At 40.4% G+C, this 17247-nt stretch overlaps 3 protein-coding genes across 4 annotated transcripts; 2 read left to right on the top strand and 1 right to left on the bottom strand.

Moving 5' to 3' along the window:
• Positions 1-957: 957 nt before the first annotated feature.
• On the bottom strand, positions 958-10346 carry LOC110508929 (protein ABHD8). Of its 2 annotated transcripts, none has more exons than XM_021589844.2 (5): positions 9607-10346; positions 4712-5511; positions 4186-4356; positions 3664-3880; positions 958-3434 (listed from the first exon to the last, which is right to left on the bottom strand). In XM_021589844.2, exons 2-5 carry the CDS (start codon positions 5500-5502, stop codon positions 3219-3221), a joined length of 1395 nt encoding a protein of 464 aa, XP_021445519.2. In that variant the 5' UTR covers positions 5503-5511; positions 9607-10346; the 3' UTR covers positions 958-3218. The 2 variants fall into 2 exon arrangements, with proteins under 2 accessions (XP_021445519.2, XP_021445520.2); XM_021589845.2 differs by lacking the exon at positions 9607-10346 and adding an exon at positions 6069-9234.
• A 662-nt stretch (positions 10347-11008) lies between these two features.
• On the top strand, positions 11009-12515 carry LOC110508928 (mitochondrial ribosomal protein L34). The gene is made up of 2 exons (XM_021589843.2): positions 11009-11189; positions 11626-12515. The coding sequence occupies exons 1-2, from the start codon at positions 11134-11136 to the stop codon at positions 11942-11944; spliced, it is 375 nt and encodes a 124-aa protein (XP_021445518.1). The 5' UTR covers positions 11009-11133; the 3' UTR covers positions 11945-12515.
• A 307-nt stretch (positions 12516-12822) lies between these two features.
• LOC110508927 (DET1- and DDB1-associated protein 1) lies at positions 12823-17058 on the top strand. The gene is made up of 5 exons (XM_021589842.2): positions 12823-13426; positions 13848-13928; positions 14152-14203; positions 14406-14467; positions 14591-17058. The coding sequence occupies exons 1-5, from the start codon at positions 13418-13420 to the stop codon at positions 14693-14695; spliced, it is 309 nt and encodes a 102-aa protein (XP_021445517.1). The 5' UTR covers positions 12823-13417; the 3' UTR covers positions 14696-17058.
• Positions 17059-17247: the final 189 nt, after the last annotated feature.

The raw sequence follows: 17247 nt of genomic DNA, 5'->3' as shown, positions 1-17247 counted from the left end.
CCTCAACCAAATTGAGATGGTTTGGGATGAGTCGGACCGCAGAGTGAAGGAAAAGCAAACAACAAGTGCTCAGAAGGTGGGAACTCCTTCAACACTGTTGGAAAAGCATTCCAGGTGAAACTGATTGAGAGAATGCCAAGCTGTCATCAAGGTAAATGGTGGCTATTTGAAAAATCTCAAATTTCAAATGTATTTTGATTTGTTTAACACTTTTTTGGTTACTACATGGTTCCATATGTGTTATTTCATAGTTTTGATGTCTTCACTATTATACTGCAATGTAGAAAATAATAAAAAATAAAGAAAAACCCTTGAATGAGAAGGTGTTCTAAAACTTTTGACCGGTAGTGTACATATACAAATGACCTCAATTACCTTGACTAACCTGTACCTCCACACATTGACTCGACACTGTTACCCCTGTATATAGCCTCTGTTATTTTATCGTTACTTTTTTTGCTTACGTTTATTTAGTAAATATTGTCTTAATTCTATTTTCTTAAAACTGCATTGTTGGTTAAGTTAAAGGCTTGTAAGTAAGCATTTCACGGTAAGGTCTACCTGTTGTATTGGGCGCATGTGACAAATACAATTTGACTTGATATGATTTGATTTGGTGGCATCTTTCTGTGAGGAGGTGAAAAGGCTTGTTTCTTATGATGGACAAGGACATCTCCTTTAGGCAATATGATGGGGCAAAATAAAGAACACTGAGCCACATAGTCAAAAATGTTACGATATAAGATAGCCTCACAAGCCTAACAGGAGGGGGGCTCCTGGGGGGGGTACCCAGGCCTCAGAGCCAGTAATGTACACTCAAAGCCATCGTTACTTTTGTCTGTCACAATAAAATGGTCCTAATTCATTAATTCACACATTCATTTACATTCAATCATTTTCATTCATTAATTTTCATTCATTCAGTCATTAATTCACAGAAGAACAAAAACAACCATATAATGTAAACATTTGTTTTATTTCATGCCAGGAAAGGCACATTCATACACTCAACTGAACATGTCCATATATCTGAACTGTATGCACCTACATTCAGGCAGTGCATGAGTTCTGATGTCTAGGAATAAATGCATTAATGACATTTACACATTTTGAACCACAAATGATAGCACACTGGATAGGAGAGACTGTTTTTTTAGACATTATGCGGAAGAAGCGAATGTGCGCCCTTCAATCCATATAGCTGTCGGAACAATCTATACAGAGCCTAAGCAGACTGGATCAGCAGCACTTCATGGTATTTTTAACAGTCTACATGAATACATCTTCTTTTCAACAGCCAATTCAAACTCATTTGTTCCTCAACCTACTTGTTTCCATTACTTATGCATTATCTTTCTGTACAGTTCATAACTCATCTCCTTAGAAATTGCATAATCATCTCTGATCCTTTCTCAGGATAATGCATATGTGAGTAAAGCATGTTAACAGTCCGAGAGATTGAATCAGATACATGTGTTACTGTGCTTCCTACTTCTTAATCACAGATCAAATCACACACTCTCATTATGAGACAAGAAAACGTTCACAAATGAGCACCTGAAAACTTATGTCCTTTAGCTTATTATCATGGACGAACTTTGACATTGCAAGCACAAACAGATTGACTGGAGGGTAGTGGAGGACAATGCTTTGCTATACTATCTGGTAGACAGAAGAACAACATCATTCATAATGGTGTTATATCAAATTCAGAGGCAAAATTAGTTGCCCTATTGTTAGTTGAATAACTAGCATCAGTATTTAAAAATAATTGTTATGGACTACTCTTACATTATTTGGATTGCCTATCACCAACGCTTTGGTCCAACTTCTCCTCTGTCCATAATGCCACTTAGATTATACTCTCAGAGGACAGGGGAGGTTTTTGGATTTCTCAACTGTATATTGACAAGAAAATTCTCTAATATCTTAAAAGCCTATTCATGCAGCAACTTCAAATAGTCCAGTTAGGTTAGATAATTCATAACGTAGACACAGAGTAAGCATAGGTTTCTAAATGCATAATATCAGATAACACCGCAAAATGTTCTTGAGGCAAAATGCTCCATGTTGTGTATAGATGAATCACTATGTTTCAAAAGCTGTATCCTAGACTGCAGGTGTGAATGAATGCACAGACAGATACTGACTGCAACTGACAGATATTTAGTTTGCTTAAGGACATGTTTTAACAGCTTTACTTTGGCTTGATTATATTTTATGAGGTTGTTGAACTTGTATGGCCCATTTGTTTAGGTGTGTGGTGTATGTCTTGCAGTAACTTGTTGCCATAACAATTACCAATCCATCCACCACGTCCATCCAGTCAACACTTTAGTCTATAACCTGCTTAATAGGGGATGATTACCATGATGATGACCTCATGCAAACTGGATCGCAATGTGGCATGACAAATCTTACTCCCATAATACACCAGTCACTCATTGACTTGTATTTTTTAATTGTAATTTTTTTGAAAACATTTATTTAACCTTTATTTAACTAGGCAAGTCAATTAAGAACACATTCTTATTTTCAATGACGGCCTACCGGGGAACAGTGGGCTATCTGCCTTGTTCAGGGGTAGAACGACAGATTTTTACCTTGTCAGCTTGGGGATTTGATCTAGCAACCTTTCGGTTACTGGCCCAACCCTCTAACCACGAGGCTACCTGCAGCATTGTCTGGACAGTTTCACAGTTTCCCAAGTGAATTATTTTCCGCTTTGAAGTGAATCCATAATATGGACCCAGTTTTATAAGATCATCATTTCGTCAGGACACCAATCAGCAGTGAAATATTACTCACAAGATAATGGATGATAGGTAGCAAGGCGATCCACACACCATTTAATGGTCATGCCTTCCTCACTTTGGTTCACAATGGTCCACTCACCAACCAAGTTTGGTACTCGAGAGAATTACAAATGGATGTTGTGTTTTAATAACATCCTCTGGACCCGAGGTCTGTCTGATTACATACACCACATGATGAAGCACAGACAGCTGTCAAAGGGGAAAGAGAAACACGCATCTCTGTCAGATTCCTCTAGATAACTCTAGCTTGGAGCACCAGGTGCCTCCCCTCCACTTCCACAACAAACTCTGGCCCAGTTAATAACAGCTCTCAGCCTGCGAGCAGCCTTAAGACCACGTGCCACCTGCCAAAGACAGGCCCTCGGATTGGGTTTGGTCATGTAAAATGAGACTCATTATTGGTTATTTGTCCATGGGCTTGTTTGGTTTTGGTGTCTGGGCGACAACACCATTGACTATGACAGTCTTGTCAGGATCAGTCTTGGCGGCGTTCTTTTTGGACATGTCAGGCTCCCATAGGAAAAACTCGTGCAGGAGGGTGTTGACTGTGTCAGGGCACTCCATCATCACCATGTGACTGCCCTCCTCGATGACTTTCAGAAAAGCAAACAGAAGGATCTGAAATTAAAAGGATAATAGCTACAGTCAAGATATACATTTTTTTACAATACGATATTAGTCATTGAATATGATGGGCTTGATATAGGGACTGTTCGTAATTCATATCATAATTTAATTTCATAACAACTTCAAATTGAATTGATATAATGTATATTTTATATATGGGTAGTAGAGCTTCCTTACTCAATAGACATGGATTGGTATTCATAAATGTATGTCTCCTTACCTCGGCCATGCGTTGGTCCTCATCAATGGGCACAAACTTGTCGTACATGCCGTGCACCAACAGGATGGGCACGGTTAGCTCAGCGTGGTACACCTCATCCCCCTCGGGCCAGTACTGCCCGCCCATCATGGCACGCAGCACGAATGGATTCACGTTGAAGGCATTGCCCTGCTTCAGCAGCTGCTTCTCTTTGGCTCCCTGATGGGCAAACCCAGCCCTGAACATGTTGGAAAGACTCATAGCCATCAGTATTACTTGACATTCGAAATTATGTGTTACAGTAAATTCCTCTTACTCTTTGTATGCAGTAGAAGCTAAGCATTGACACTGTACACTACAGTATACATTCTGTACGAAGAGTATCTTGGTTTTGTTTTGTCTACAGCAATAGGTTGTTGTTCTATTTGTAAAGCGATGTGTTGTCATTTTGTCTACAAATGTTGTTTTGTCTGGAAATGTGTTGTTGATTTGTCTGCACTTCAATATTGTTTTTTCTACAAATAGAAGAGATGATTTCCTTACTTGAGAAAGCTCCAGGCCAGGCAGGGAGACAGGCAGTGCAGCACACAAGAAGGCAGCTGGAAGATGGAACAGAGGCTGGGCTCCAGAGCTGTGGGCCCCCCTCCATTGATCATCACTACCTTGTGAACCTGGTCTGGATACTCATGGGCTAGGAAGGTACAGAACGATACCCTGAAAGGGATATAATCAAACGTGTAAAAACAATGTATTGGGAACCTGCTGTCTAATTGGTCCCTTCATCATCACATCGTCATAACCCTGTTCTTTGATTGGTCCCTTCATCGTGACATCGTCATAACCCTGCTCTCTAGTTGGTCCCTTAATTGTGACATCGTCATAATGCTGCTCTTTGATTGGTTCTTCTTCATCAGTCATTGTCAGCACCAGTTTATTATGTGTTTCAAGGCATGTTCAAATACTGTTATTCATTTACTATCATGATATTCCGTCTGTTAATTGACCTAAGACATAAGATGATACTTGGTAATCAATTGACCGTTCATAACAGAGAAGCAAGCATACTGACCCATAGGAGTGCCCAATGAGGATGTTGCGTTTACGGGCGTATTTCTTGAAGATGGCACGTATGTCTTCGGCCAAGGCGTAAAAGGTGTAGGCCGCCGCAATGTGGGGGGCCGTGCTGGCCCCGTGGCCCGCCAGGTCAGGTGCGATGATCTCATACCCTAGCCGCGAGAAGAAGTCCAGCTGGCTGCCCCAGATGTCCAGCGAGCCACCGACCCCGTGCACGAAAAAGAGCGCCACGTCCGAGTGCGTCCCCTTGCAGCTGGAGATCTCCCTCTCCGAGTCAATCATCACCATGCGCTTGGGCTTTCGGCGGCGCCGGCGAGGCGGGGGCGCGGGTTTCTGCTCCCCGACCATGGACAGGGGAGGCGCAGGTTTGGGTTCAGGAGATGTGGGCACTTCCTTATAGTCGGCCAGTTCCACCTCCACGGTGCTGCAGGGCTCCAGGTCTCCATTCTGGCACTGGACAATCTCAGAGTGCAGCACGTCACCAAGGTTCTCAATGACTAGCTGGCCGTTGCGGTAGACAGTGATCTTGCGCTTGCAGTGCACACTGCTACTGTTGTTGCTGTTTCCACTGCCCTTCTCCTGCTCTTGCTCCTTTACTTGGTCCTCCTCCGTCACTACTAGTGCCCGGCGCTCGGGCATGATGTGGCGAACCCTGAGGACTCTCCCAGGCTTCACTTCTACAAACTCGAAGGTGTCCGCTGGCTCAGAAGAGTCGACAGGCATCACCAGGCTGGCAGCCTTCCCAGTCAGACAGCACAGGATCCCATCTGTAATGCTGGTCAGCATGGTGCCTGCCTGCAGAGACAAATCCATGAGAAATGCCAACGAGCTATCTTTTTCATTGAGAAAATGACATTTTCAAATGGATAGGTAGTAAGTACTGTGGTAAGAACATGAGGTAATCACAGGAGGCTGGTGTCATTTCAATTGGGGAGAATGGGCTTGTGTTAATGGCTGGAACGGAATAAGTGGAACGGTATCAAATACATCAAACATGGTTTCCATGTGTTTGATGCCATTCCATTTGCTCCATTCAAGCCATTATTATGAGCCGTCCTCACCTCAGCAGCCTCCACTGTAGGTAACATAATCTGAGTGTCGACAAAGTCTCTGATTATAACATACCGTATATACACAACAAACATAGTATAACAACCTAAAAAGGAGTTCCCCCTGGCTCTCACCACAACAATTCACCAAACAGAAAACTACAAAACAGTTATTTGTACATGACAATTGCTCCATGATAAACACCCTAGGGTTTCTCAATCATTAAGCTTTCAATTCAAAAAGTACCAGTTTCACACTGGGTTCAACATCAGTCCATATAAAACAGTAAAAACAATACCCACTTTGTCTTAGTGTGGAGAAGCAGAATCCATTCACATAATGACCTAGACACAAACTAAGAATAGACAAGGCTCTTCTAAAATGGCCCCTGGACCCTAGGGTATAAATAGAATGTTAGCAATGGCACAGCTGGGTTCATGCCAACTGCTCACTGGCTGTATGTATTCCATGTGCCAATAGGGTTTGGTTTTCAGTACACCAGCAGACGATGGTCTTTCCGAAGACGGTTATGTCCAATAATGGCTCAAGAGGTTTTTGGCAGTCGGGTACTGGAGTATTTTATATCACACTGTTTAAATATAGATACATAGACTGTCAACAGGAAGCAGAACGGAAGTGGCATATCAACAATATGTGTTGGAACTTGGATCCAGACTTCATTGTTTCCTATGTACAGTAACTGTGTCTCTGCTAACGTAACCTAATTTAAACTGTTGGTCTATCGTTTAATTATCTTATGTAAAACTGGAGTTTATGATCTATTTATGCTTAGAAATTATGATCCCGGCCATGCAAGACATTTGATTGAGTTTCCAGTCAATAACGTTCACCGATATGATTAAATCATGCTCATAGCTACAGTCAGTGAGGTCTGGGGAAAACTACCACAGCCATTTTCAATTCTCAGGAAAGTGTTGCCTACACAACAGGGAGGTTTTTCTAATGATGAGTTTGTGGAAACCATTCCTATAAAAGCTGACCTGACACACTGGCTTTAATCAACATTTATATTTTGCTCCTGTTATTCACACCAAGGTCACACCATTGACTTATATAAATGTCAAGCCACACACACGCGGACGCACACACACGCACACACACACACACGCACACGCACACACACACACACGCACACAATAATAATGGCAGAGCTCTGACGGGAAGGGTGATGTGACTCAAGTTCACCCTTCTCTCACTCACTACCCACCTCCAATCACCTTCAACCCCGGATTCATATTCTAGCTTTACACATTATTTATACACAATAAGGGGAGATGTGTCTAAATGATTAATACTCGCGGGTGCATTTTAAACAGACTAAGTCTCATTGTTCTATCTCTTTACTCTTACATGTAATTGAAATGTCCATCTGTGTAATGCTTGCCATTAAAATGCTGAATAGCAGCATATAAAACTGCTGTGTACGTATATTCCAATTCCCGACCCAGATGTGTATGCTAATCGCTGACGCTGACCTAGCGAAGTTTATTAAGAAAATGAGGTGCACTGGGAGATGAGAGGCTTCTTATGCCAAAAACAAGTTTTGTTTAGCTTAACGATTTTGAGAGTGCAGGTTTGGCGAAGGTAAGTTAATGAAGTTTGGTTTAATATACCGATGGGACATCAGAAAGCAGGTAATAGGGAGAGAGGAGGGGCCATTGATCCTGGTAAATGACACCTCTGCATGAGGTGCAGCTTATTGCTCACTCTATCCCTGCCTCCACACACACAGGGGAGTTCATTAACGTATTGAAGTGGCACACAGGGATCAATGTTTGGCTGAGGGGGAGAGGGATTGAGAGAGGGAGTGAGATGAGAAAGAGGGAGTGGAGGAGTGAAGGTGGATAAGGAGAGGGAGGCAGGGACGGAGATGGTGCGAGAAAAAAGGAAGGAAAGAGAAATAGAGTGAGAAAGACGGAGAGAATTTATCGAGAGTGTTGTGAAGGTTGATGCATCCTGTACTGTCCTGTTTCATCCAGGAGCCAAGTGAAATGTGTGATTGCCTTTCCTTGGTGGGTCAATATGGTGAGCTGCTACAAGCAGTGAGTGAGTCATTAATCATATGAACATCTGCTACCATCACAACATTCAATAGACACATCTAAATGTGTATTTATTTAACGTGATGACCTCTAAATCATTACATTAAGTTTAGGGTTCAGGATAGTGGATAATATGTGTAATAGCACTGCGAAAGCCATGACATATAGGCATATACTGCATCTCCCTTATGTAATAGCATATCATATTGAGGTTATTATATCATCTGATCGTATCAGGCATGATATAAGACTGAACAGAAAGTATGTTGGAGGTGGACTTCCCTCCACGGGGTGAGGTGATGATTGATAAACCTCGAAGAGACTTGCACTACACTCGTGTGAATACTCTATCCGCACACCGTAGCTCACTAAACAACGCACCGTGGTTCGCCAAAAAAAGGGTAGTCTCGGTTCCGATTCAATTCGTGCCGTGGTGCGGTTGGTGAGAACGCAGTCCGTACAATGGAAAATACTATGGTTATTGTTTGACTGCGAGCATTTGATGAAATACACGCAGCATCATAACCTGAGATCTCTGAAACGTTCGGTGAGTAGCAGCGCATTTAAGAGCGCATCCGATGAAGATTAGGGGATACCGGGGCTATACCAAGGATATAGGCTACTGAATTCACGTCGCAGTGCTGTTTCCTCCCGTCAGCCCAAAGCGAAAGTAATATGAAGATTGCGACAAGTGATGCTTCATGATAATCACAAAGGGTTTTAACGTGAGCATTTTTGTCTAATAAACAAATTACTGGCAGGGACACGTGTTTTTTTTTTTAGGAATTGTAGTTCGTTTACATTTGGCAATGTGAAACCAACCGGACCAAATTATAAAAAATACAAACGATAATAACAATAGTCGAACTCTGATTTGAACTATAGCTCAAAACTATGCGCGAAAACGACCTAAAATGCAAAGGACCATTCGACTCAACGTTCCCTGACATTTAATCCCACGTATTAAGGTCGAAAATTAAAGTGAGATTTGAATATGAATTCTCGAGCATTCTCGAACATGCAACGTTATGGTTGTGGGTTCGATTCCCGTAGTGGCCCAGAACTGTAAAAAAAAAAAATACGAAAATGTATGCACTCACTACTGTAAATCGCTCTGCATAAGAGCGTCTGCTAAATGACTAAAATGTCAATTGCAAGTGGACTGCCTCTATATTCTCTCACCCATGTTACTCAGCCATTTTACTATTTGATCTGCAATGCAGAATTAGGTTGATTATCAAGCGTCATGTTTAACACACATTTGGTAGGCTATGTGCTCTAGTTTTCCACCCACACACTAGGCCTCCAGTAGCCTAATACAGTATTCAAAATACCTGCTTTGGAGGACCACTGAATCTACGATTACAATAATGTATCAAGTCTGTAAAGAAATGCAAATGTGCAATTTATAACTGCAATTTGTACTACCTATAAACATATAATGTACCACAGAGCGCAGTCAAATTCAGGTAAAACAATTGAGCATACGATCATTTTTTTTTTTTTTTAATTCAAAACTATTATGAAATATTTAACCATTTGCCAAATAGCCACTACAGTAGCCTATATATATGGTAAGATACAGTATATACCAACAACATAAATCAATATTGAGTTGGTGTGTTGCGCATTAATGCATCATGATTGACATCTATTTATCTGAATTCCCATTATGAAACACAAAATATACTGTTTCAGATATGGTATCAATTTGAAACAACATATAGTAATAACGTTTACTGGTGCACACAGGCCTATTTTTAAACGAAATTCTTACCTTACTGATGATGATTAAGGATGATCAGAAATATGATGCTCCTCTCCCATAAAACGATAGTCAATAGGTTGTTTATAATTAACTGCAGCTGAAAAGTCTGTTGCATTGGTTGCAATATTAGTATAATTCAAAAGCAACCTGCCAGATGGAGAAGTTGATAATTGTCTTTACCTAGAGATGGTTTACATCTTACCAATCAAACAAATGGAATAAGGCTTTAAATCGAAGTAATGCACACTAGGAAAGTGTGCCAATTGCAATTTTAAAGTGACCATAGTAATGACAGATAGCAATGCTTTTTCCATCAGCATCCTTCCGCGCTGCGCACACGGGCAAGATGCTACCAACCCTTTTGCCCTTGTTGTTTTCCGCATCCACGGAATTCTCCTCTCAGCTTCCTTCTGCTGTTGAATGACAAGAAATATAGCGAATAAGCCACAAACATTGGTTCTACTAAAGCCAATAGGATGTCTTGTATTCCTGTTGCTGAGGCCGGGTGGGGAAATGATCAAATCAAGAGATTCACATTCCATAGGCATGTGTGTGTGTGTGAGTGTGTGTGTGTGTGTGTGTGTGTGTGTGGGTGCGTGTGTATATGTGTATGTGTGTCTTGATTTTTATATAAGTCAATGTGACATGTAGCTAGATGGGTGAATGGATGGATGAACCCATACAGATGAAATAGAAATGTAGAAAAACATGTGGAAAAAGATGTGCGTGAGATGAGCAGCATCAACACTGCAGCATCTGGGACTACATGACTCCTTCTTCTGTCTGGTAACTAGATCATTGGCCAGGTCCTTTCAAGGGGAGTCCTGTAGCATCCTGCAGCCTTCTTCAAGAGGTCACAGCGAAATCAGAGAAATAACTGACCTCCACCAGCCTCTCCACTGCTACAGGTGGAATTGCATTATTCTTCCTATTCCAAGCCGAAATGAACCATGAAAGACATTTAAGAGAATTAGAAAAGCACCTGCATGGCAAGATGGTGCTGGGGGCCATGAAAAAGGTTACCTACAACCCCCTGAAGTTTCACAACTTAATTATCATCTGAATTATCAAAGAAATGGCACATAAAGTTGTAATTAATTTAGCATAAAAAGCATAAAACAACTACTCACCCACGTGTGTAATACTATCATATTCGAAGCTCTGGCTGTAAGCGATAACAGGCTGTAGAAAATATGTTACTATAAGTAATATATCGAAATGCATGGTGATAAATAAAACATGCATTTAGATATATGTTGTAATATATCTATGAAATAGATAAAATGATTTTTAAAACGTTAAAATACAAGTACTTAAATACGCATGTATTTGTCAAAAAATCTCCAGACTTTAAGTGGATTATCTCCATTTCAATTCAACATCTTTGCGTTCAAACGCTTGTGACCTTGCACTTCGATTGGATGAAAAACGAGAGCCAATCGTAGCTCTGAATGGAACGAGGGTGCTTAGCAAATACCCCAGTGGCCTAGCTAGCTATCCTAGTCAGCGATAAAGCCGTCTAAAATATTGTCTAAAATGAATATTATCAGGTCGTCATTTTTCCGGTTTCATGGAGTGATATGCTTCACCAGGTAAATTAGCTACGATCTTCTAATGAATATGAAAAGTGTATGTTTTAGAAGTCCTCGTGGCATGACATGTTCGGGTTCCTCGTATACTAGGTAGCTAGCTACTGTAAGATGGCTAACTTTCTGGATATGTGAATGATGTTGCTGGCTTTCTTTGCACGTTTGATGCCACCCTCCACGTCTTACCACATCAAATGTGTTGCATACATGGTTGGATTTACTTTAAAAAATGTTTGAATGTTAAGTGAACTAGCTATCCATGAACTGATGCTAACTAACTCTCATGACAAAGTCTGCTTTAAAAAAAAACTAAACTAGCTATACATTTTCACAAACCAACAGCCATATTTTCCTAAAGCTTGAATGCGTTCCCACTCTGCTGAATAGTTTGCATGGTTAAATCATAAAACTAACATCCCGTACGTTTATTATCAAACAGGATTGTTGCACCACAGCTTCCAGCATCCAGTGGCCACCAGCCACGAGCACTGAGTGGTTGGGTGCTGTCCCGGGCCAGTTTACCTCCCCAGACCTCTCGGTGTGGACCTCTCACATCACAGGCAGAGGGGGCAGGGGTGTTTCAGCAACTCCCCTGGTACCACCAGCAGATTCGCACAGGGAAGCGGGGCACAGAGTATCAGCCCAAGAATATAAAGCGTAAGAGGACCCATGGCTGGATCAAGAGGATCAGCACTCAGGGTGGCATCGAGGTGATTCTCCGAAGAATGCTGAAAGGGCGAAAATCCCTGTCACACTAAGCACCCAATGGACAAACGTTTTTTGGTGAACTTATTGAAGTACCCAGGTTTTGCCACCACTGTTGAGAAAAAGCATAACAACTTCAAGACTTACTGGCCCAGTTGTGTGTAGAACTGAATGTCAGTTATTGGATATGCGAAGGCAGATGTTTGTCCATGTAAATATATATATATATTTTACACACTTTGACAAATGTTTTCCCATCATGTATTTCAGCAACTATCTTGTAGAGGCTTAGAAGTAGTTCAGAGCCTTGCTGTTGCAATCAGTGAATTTGAAATGGCTTATGACCTTGTTAATTCATGCAGGATGAAAGTTGTGATAAAAGACCCAAAGTTGTACATGTCAACATACAGTGGTAGGGTTGAACTAGGTCCAGAATTTGAATATTGTACTTTAATAAATAGGTGCTGGGTTATAAGCATCTGTGCTATTCAGTTGCTGCTATAGATATAGATAGACCTTCTGACCTTCATCAATTTTAAAGCTAATACACGTGTCATTCAAGTCTTTGTCTTGCTCAAATAAAAGCTGTCTTGAGTTTCTGAATAAATAAACTTTGTAAAGTTGCATGAGCGTGTGTAGTTGGTACAAGTCAGTGGGGTTTGAGATGATGCAACAAATTAAATATATACATTTCTGGGAATAATATCTACTTGTTAGGAAATTACCAATTTGAAAAGATACTTGAAATTAAAAAATAATTAATTTGTTGGTACTGCGCATGTTTCTGACCACCTTGTTGCCGTGACGTTACATGTGAAGGCATCTGCAGTAAGGGTCAAAGCTCCTCTTCCCATTGGCGGGCTGGTTTCTCACGGAAACACTAGTGGCCCAATGAGCATTGTACTATGTCATTCTACGATTGTCCATCTTCTCCTGTAGCCAATGGAGCATCAGACAAGAAGACGAAGAACGCCCATACACGGACTAGGAACAGAAATGGAGTAGATGGACTTGTTATTTTATACCGCAGCTCTTGTTACGCTAAGTTGCGTGCTAAGCTAGCAATCAATCAATGAAGTACAGTATGCTTTGTAATTCGATGCAACACAGTTTTATTAGTGTCTAAGTCAAAACTAATTTGACAAGTAACACATCTTTATTTGATTGTAGCATATTCTATTCGAATTTGTAAACAACCAGTGATTTCTTAGCTACGACAAAACACTGGCTATAATAGTAGCTAGCTAACGTTAGCGAGTTGCTAGCTGGAGAGACAAGCTTGGCTAGTTAGCTAGCTGGTGGTCAATTGCTAGTTTATTAAATACTTGGAAATGACTTGGAATTTATGTACATATTCGATGTACTTTGTGTAATCTTGAATATTTGAGAAAGCCACGGCTAAATATCACATTTCATAGCTAGCTAAGCAGGTTCGTGTTGTTGCTAGCAGATTTTCCACGCGCATCAGCTAACGTTAGCTAGCAACTTTTTTTGCCTGTGTCGTCTTTCTGGGGTGAAAAGCCACCATGGATAAGGTAACGTCTCTTTAATTTATTTTAGGTAGTTATCAAGCTAAACATGTAACAGTTACGGTATGGGGGGGCAGTTGACTGCTAACTAACGTTAGTTGGCTACCATGTTTTTAGTTTGAACTCGCTTACGTAGTTAGGAAATGTGTTTACTTTTGGATCCTCAACTGACTTAGCTAACTGGATATGACAGTTAGAAAATAGACATTGGGCTTATATCATAAAACATATTGTCCCTTGCTAACTACTCATCTTATTTATTATCTCACTAACTAGCTATGTCATTTGTGTAGGTACAGTAATTGCTCAGTTGGCTATCCCAGGAACATGTTTCCCAATCCTACTGTTCAGACTTGAAGCATCCTAAAAAGTTTGAAAAGTCTGTCAGCCTGGGTCATTTCTCACACTTGCCACTTTTCCTAAACAGGCAGATTTTTTAAAAGGACTACCTGTCTTCAACAAAAGCAATTTCAGCAGATTTCACGCAGACTCTGTCTGCAAAACTTCAGTAAGTGTTATCCTAGCCATACAATTTCTGTAAGTCAATGCAATCTCAAATGAATGGGATTGTTTGTCATTTCACCTGTATTGGAGATCATGAAATGCTAAAGTCCAAAATAGATATTGTGCCAAACAATGCCATCATTTAGTTGAGCTTTGTTATATTTACTGATGTTTGAGACTTATACTTGATTTAAACTCTTTATCACTGATTTCTGTATTTGTTTCAGAACCGGAGGCCCTCTGTGTATCTTCCAATTCGGGAGTATCCATCAGAACAGAGTGAGTGTCCCCTCCGATTCAAATGGTACTCTGACACAGTATCTGTGCTGTTGCCACAGTATCTGTGCTGATGTGTACTTTGGATGAGAATGGTGTGAAGTTTGAGTAATAAAGGTTACACATTATTGATCTATATTTACATCGTTAATGCATTCTTTGTGATTTATATTGGTTTTGATCTAATATATATATTTCCTTCAAGTCATTGTCACAGAGAAGACAAATATTCTATTGAGATACCTTCACCAACAGTGGGACAAAAAGGTAAAGTAATGGGAAAGTTGATACCTTGGAAAGTCATAATGTATTGTTCCTTTACATGATATGGGCACTGTATTGTTTCATATATGTTAGCTAGTTTTCCAACCCCTCTCCATGTCTTAACAGAATGCAGCCAAAAAGCGGGAGCAGGAGCACAGTGAAGGGGAGAACACTGCACCTCCCCGGAAAATTGCCAGAACGGACAGTCAGGAGTTGAATGAGGACTCGTAGAGTGCTGTGTCATCAACATGCAACACACACACAATTATGGATAGAGAAGCACACAAGCAAAGTGCATTTGACAGACCGGACAGACCACTGCCTACATTGTTCAACATGAACTTGGGACGCTGACAGTTTTGTCTCTTTGTATTTTATTTCCTTTTGTATTTTTCTTTTCTTTCCCTTAACTTCGATTGGCACATAGCTGAAAAGTTCTTCCTTGATAACAAAAGGCAAAATAACATTATCTCCTCCCCCTAAAATTCATTGTTGCTTGACCATGTTTCTACATTTCTATTGCTCTGTTTGCTTTCATTAATTTAGTTGTACTTCATCTGTACTTTGACCTGTGTTTTTTAAAGTCATGTCCATTTAATCTATTAAATTGCATGCCATTTATATCCTTCTGGGCTTGGAGTGAATAGAATATGGTCTCCATTGCCTCAGTTTAAGTTTGTGATTATACTGTTACACTGAAAGATGCATGAGAGATCCCCAACAATTATTACGGTGACTGGAAAATGACGACAGTGTTTAGACTTTAGATTGAATTAGTCTCAGGTTGTTATGGGGAATGCTGTATTCGTGAAGGTGTTGATGTCTCTCCTGGTTTGAGTGATTAATTGCCTTAATGGAAACGTGTTTCTTGGTCATTTAAGGAACCTCCCTCTGTTTACATTGTGATGTCATTGGAGGAAATACACACTGTTAATGAGAGTGAGGATATGGAGAATGCTTCCACGGGGTCATATTGGGGCTCATTTAAAGGCATACCAAATGCAAACCTTTAGAGCTCGCCAGCTTGTACTCCTAAAAAACTGAGCCCCAAAGGTGTTATATTCCTATGGGAGAAAGAATGGGGTTTTGGTATAAATGGTTTAGTTCAATGAGATAATGAGTAAGTTAACATGACTTTTTTGAATTATGAAGCCTTTATGTCCTTGTTTTAATTACATAAATGCTTAAAAATTCACAAAAAGTGACATTAGCTGATTAATGTTATTTCATAAAAGAAAAAGTATACGATTTCCAAAACCCCTCCCAAATCCATATTCATTTCCCCATAGGCTTTGGCCAACGAGCCATGACTGAGTTAGTGCCTACAAAAGACGCCATTACTATTGCTCTCTATACAGTATAAAAACAGACCAATTTTGTAGCAACGCATAACAAATGATGCTCAATGTGTTTGTCAAAACTTTGTTTCCCCTTAGACTAGCAGCTAGATTGCCATCACATCTAGAAACATAAGTGTTTGTGGATATTATAACACTTATGACTGTTAACATGGTATGGCTCCACAAGTAAACCTATAGCTAGCTGCCAAGACTAAACTTGGCTCAGGTACTTTGATGGCTCCACAAGTAAAACCATAAGCTGCTAAGTTCCAACTTGGCATAATCGATCTGTGTGAACCTATAGTATATGTCTTGCTTTAGTCAATATGTGGGATACATGTGCAATTCAGGTGTATACAACCTTGTCTCAAAGTGGTCTGCCGTATAAGGCGTGCTGTTAAACTGTTAATGTGGGGCATAGTTGTGTTTATAACATTATCGACAGCTGTAAATACACAAGTGGAGAGTATTGTTCCTGATCCGCTCTCTATCCTTCTGCTGCTACTTACAAAGATCTGGTATTGTCTAATGAGTCGTTAATCCTGTCCAAAACTATGAGTTATAAAAGTTTGTGTGTATATGGTTTGCTTCTTCAGACCATTATCAAGTAATAGTTCAAGGACTTGCAGGGTCCAGAACCTTTAGATAATTAGATCCTTGTATCATACCTGTTTGAATGCATGTACAGTTTAAACTCTGCAGGCCATATGTTTAAGGTGGTGTCAGCTCATCTTGTTTGAGTTTATCTTGAGGCTGGCTGACGATCAGCTACCATTATGTTCCTTGGTGAAGCTAGCTGTCTACATGTGTTAATGTTGAGAGTTCTTTCCAAGTGTAGACACGTGTTTTGAAGATGATGCACTCCCTCCCTCATTCAGTTCTCAACCGTAAACTGTGTGATGACCTGTATAGACATTGTGTGCTGTGATTTAAACTGTGTGAATGTGGGGCCATGCCATATAAAAGCACTTGTCTTGGGACCTTACTCCTGTTGATTTCAATGAAAACGCTTTAAATATTTGCCCATGAAATTTTGAGGTCATTTTTTGACCATTGACCTTTCCAATGGGCAAAAGTTTATTGATTGTTTCTCTTTAAAACCAACAGCTGCAAGCTAAAAAAAAACACATTTTTTGGTTGATTCCATATGGCAATGACCCTCTGCAAAGATGTGCTTTCAAGAGTACTTTATGTTTCAATACTTTGGATCGTTGGTCTCAATAAAGTGATCTGGGAAGTGTCAAGTTGCTGATGAACGTTTGTTTGTACTGTCTGAGCCTCCATGACGTTTGTGTTTCCTTATAATATTGTAATTCACCAAAACATTTTGCATACGCGCAAAGGTGGCTAGTAAATGAATATAACTACAGACGACAGGAATAGGCAGGCTACATGATAAAGTTGCCATGGTAGCTGTGTTAAAAATGTGATGCGTTACATTTT

Source organism: Oncorhynchus mykiss, chromosome 28 (assembly GCF_013265735.2).
Source record: "Oncorhynchus mykiss isolate Arlee chromosome 28, USDA_OmykA_1.1, whole genome shotgun sequence".
In the NCBI taxonomy this organism is placed as follows: domain Eukaryota; kingdom Metazoa; phylum Chordata; class Actinopteri; order Salmoniformes; family Salmonidae; genus Oncorhynchus; species Oncorhynchus mykiss.
The sequence above is the reverse complement of the archived record's forward strand: the minus strand, read 5'-3'. Positions and strand labels throughout refer to the sequence as shown.

Excerpts from the sequence above, each read along its gene's own strand:
- LOC110508929 (XM_021589844.2), bottom strand. The coding sequence starts at position 5,502 with ATGCTGACCAGCATTACAGATGGGATCCTGTGCTGTCTGACTGGGAAG. Across the intron at positions 4,357-4,711 it reads CTCATTGGGCACTCCTATGG|GGTATCGTTCTGTACCTTCC; the intron begins GTCAGTATGCTT and ends TATCCCTTTCAG. Across the intron at positions 3,435-3,663 it reads AGGACCAACGCATGGCCGAG|ATCCTTCTGTTTGCTTTTCT; the intron begins GTAAGGAGACAT and ends TTTTAATTTCAG.
- LOC110508928 (XM_021589843.2), top strand. The coding sequence starts at position 11,134 with ATGAATATTATCAGGTCGTCATTTTTCCGGTTTCATGGAGTGATATGC. Across the intron at positions 11,190-11,625 it reads GGAGTGATATGCTTCACCAG|GATTGTTGCACCACAGCTTC; the intron begins GTAAATTAGCTA and ends ATTATCAAACAG.
- LOC110508927 (XM_021589842.2), top strand. Across the intron at positions 13,929-14,151 it reads ACTCTGTCTGCAAAACTTCA|AACCGGAGGCCCTCTGTGTA; the intron begins GTAAGTGTTATC and ends TATTTGTTTCAG. Across the intron at positions 14,468-14,590 it reads ACCAACAGTGGGACAAAAAG|AATGCAGCCAAAAAGCGGGA; the intron begins GTAAAGTAATGG and ends ATGTCTTAACAG.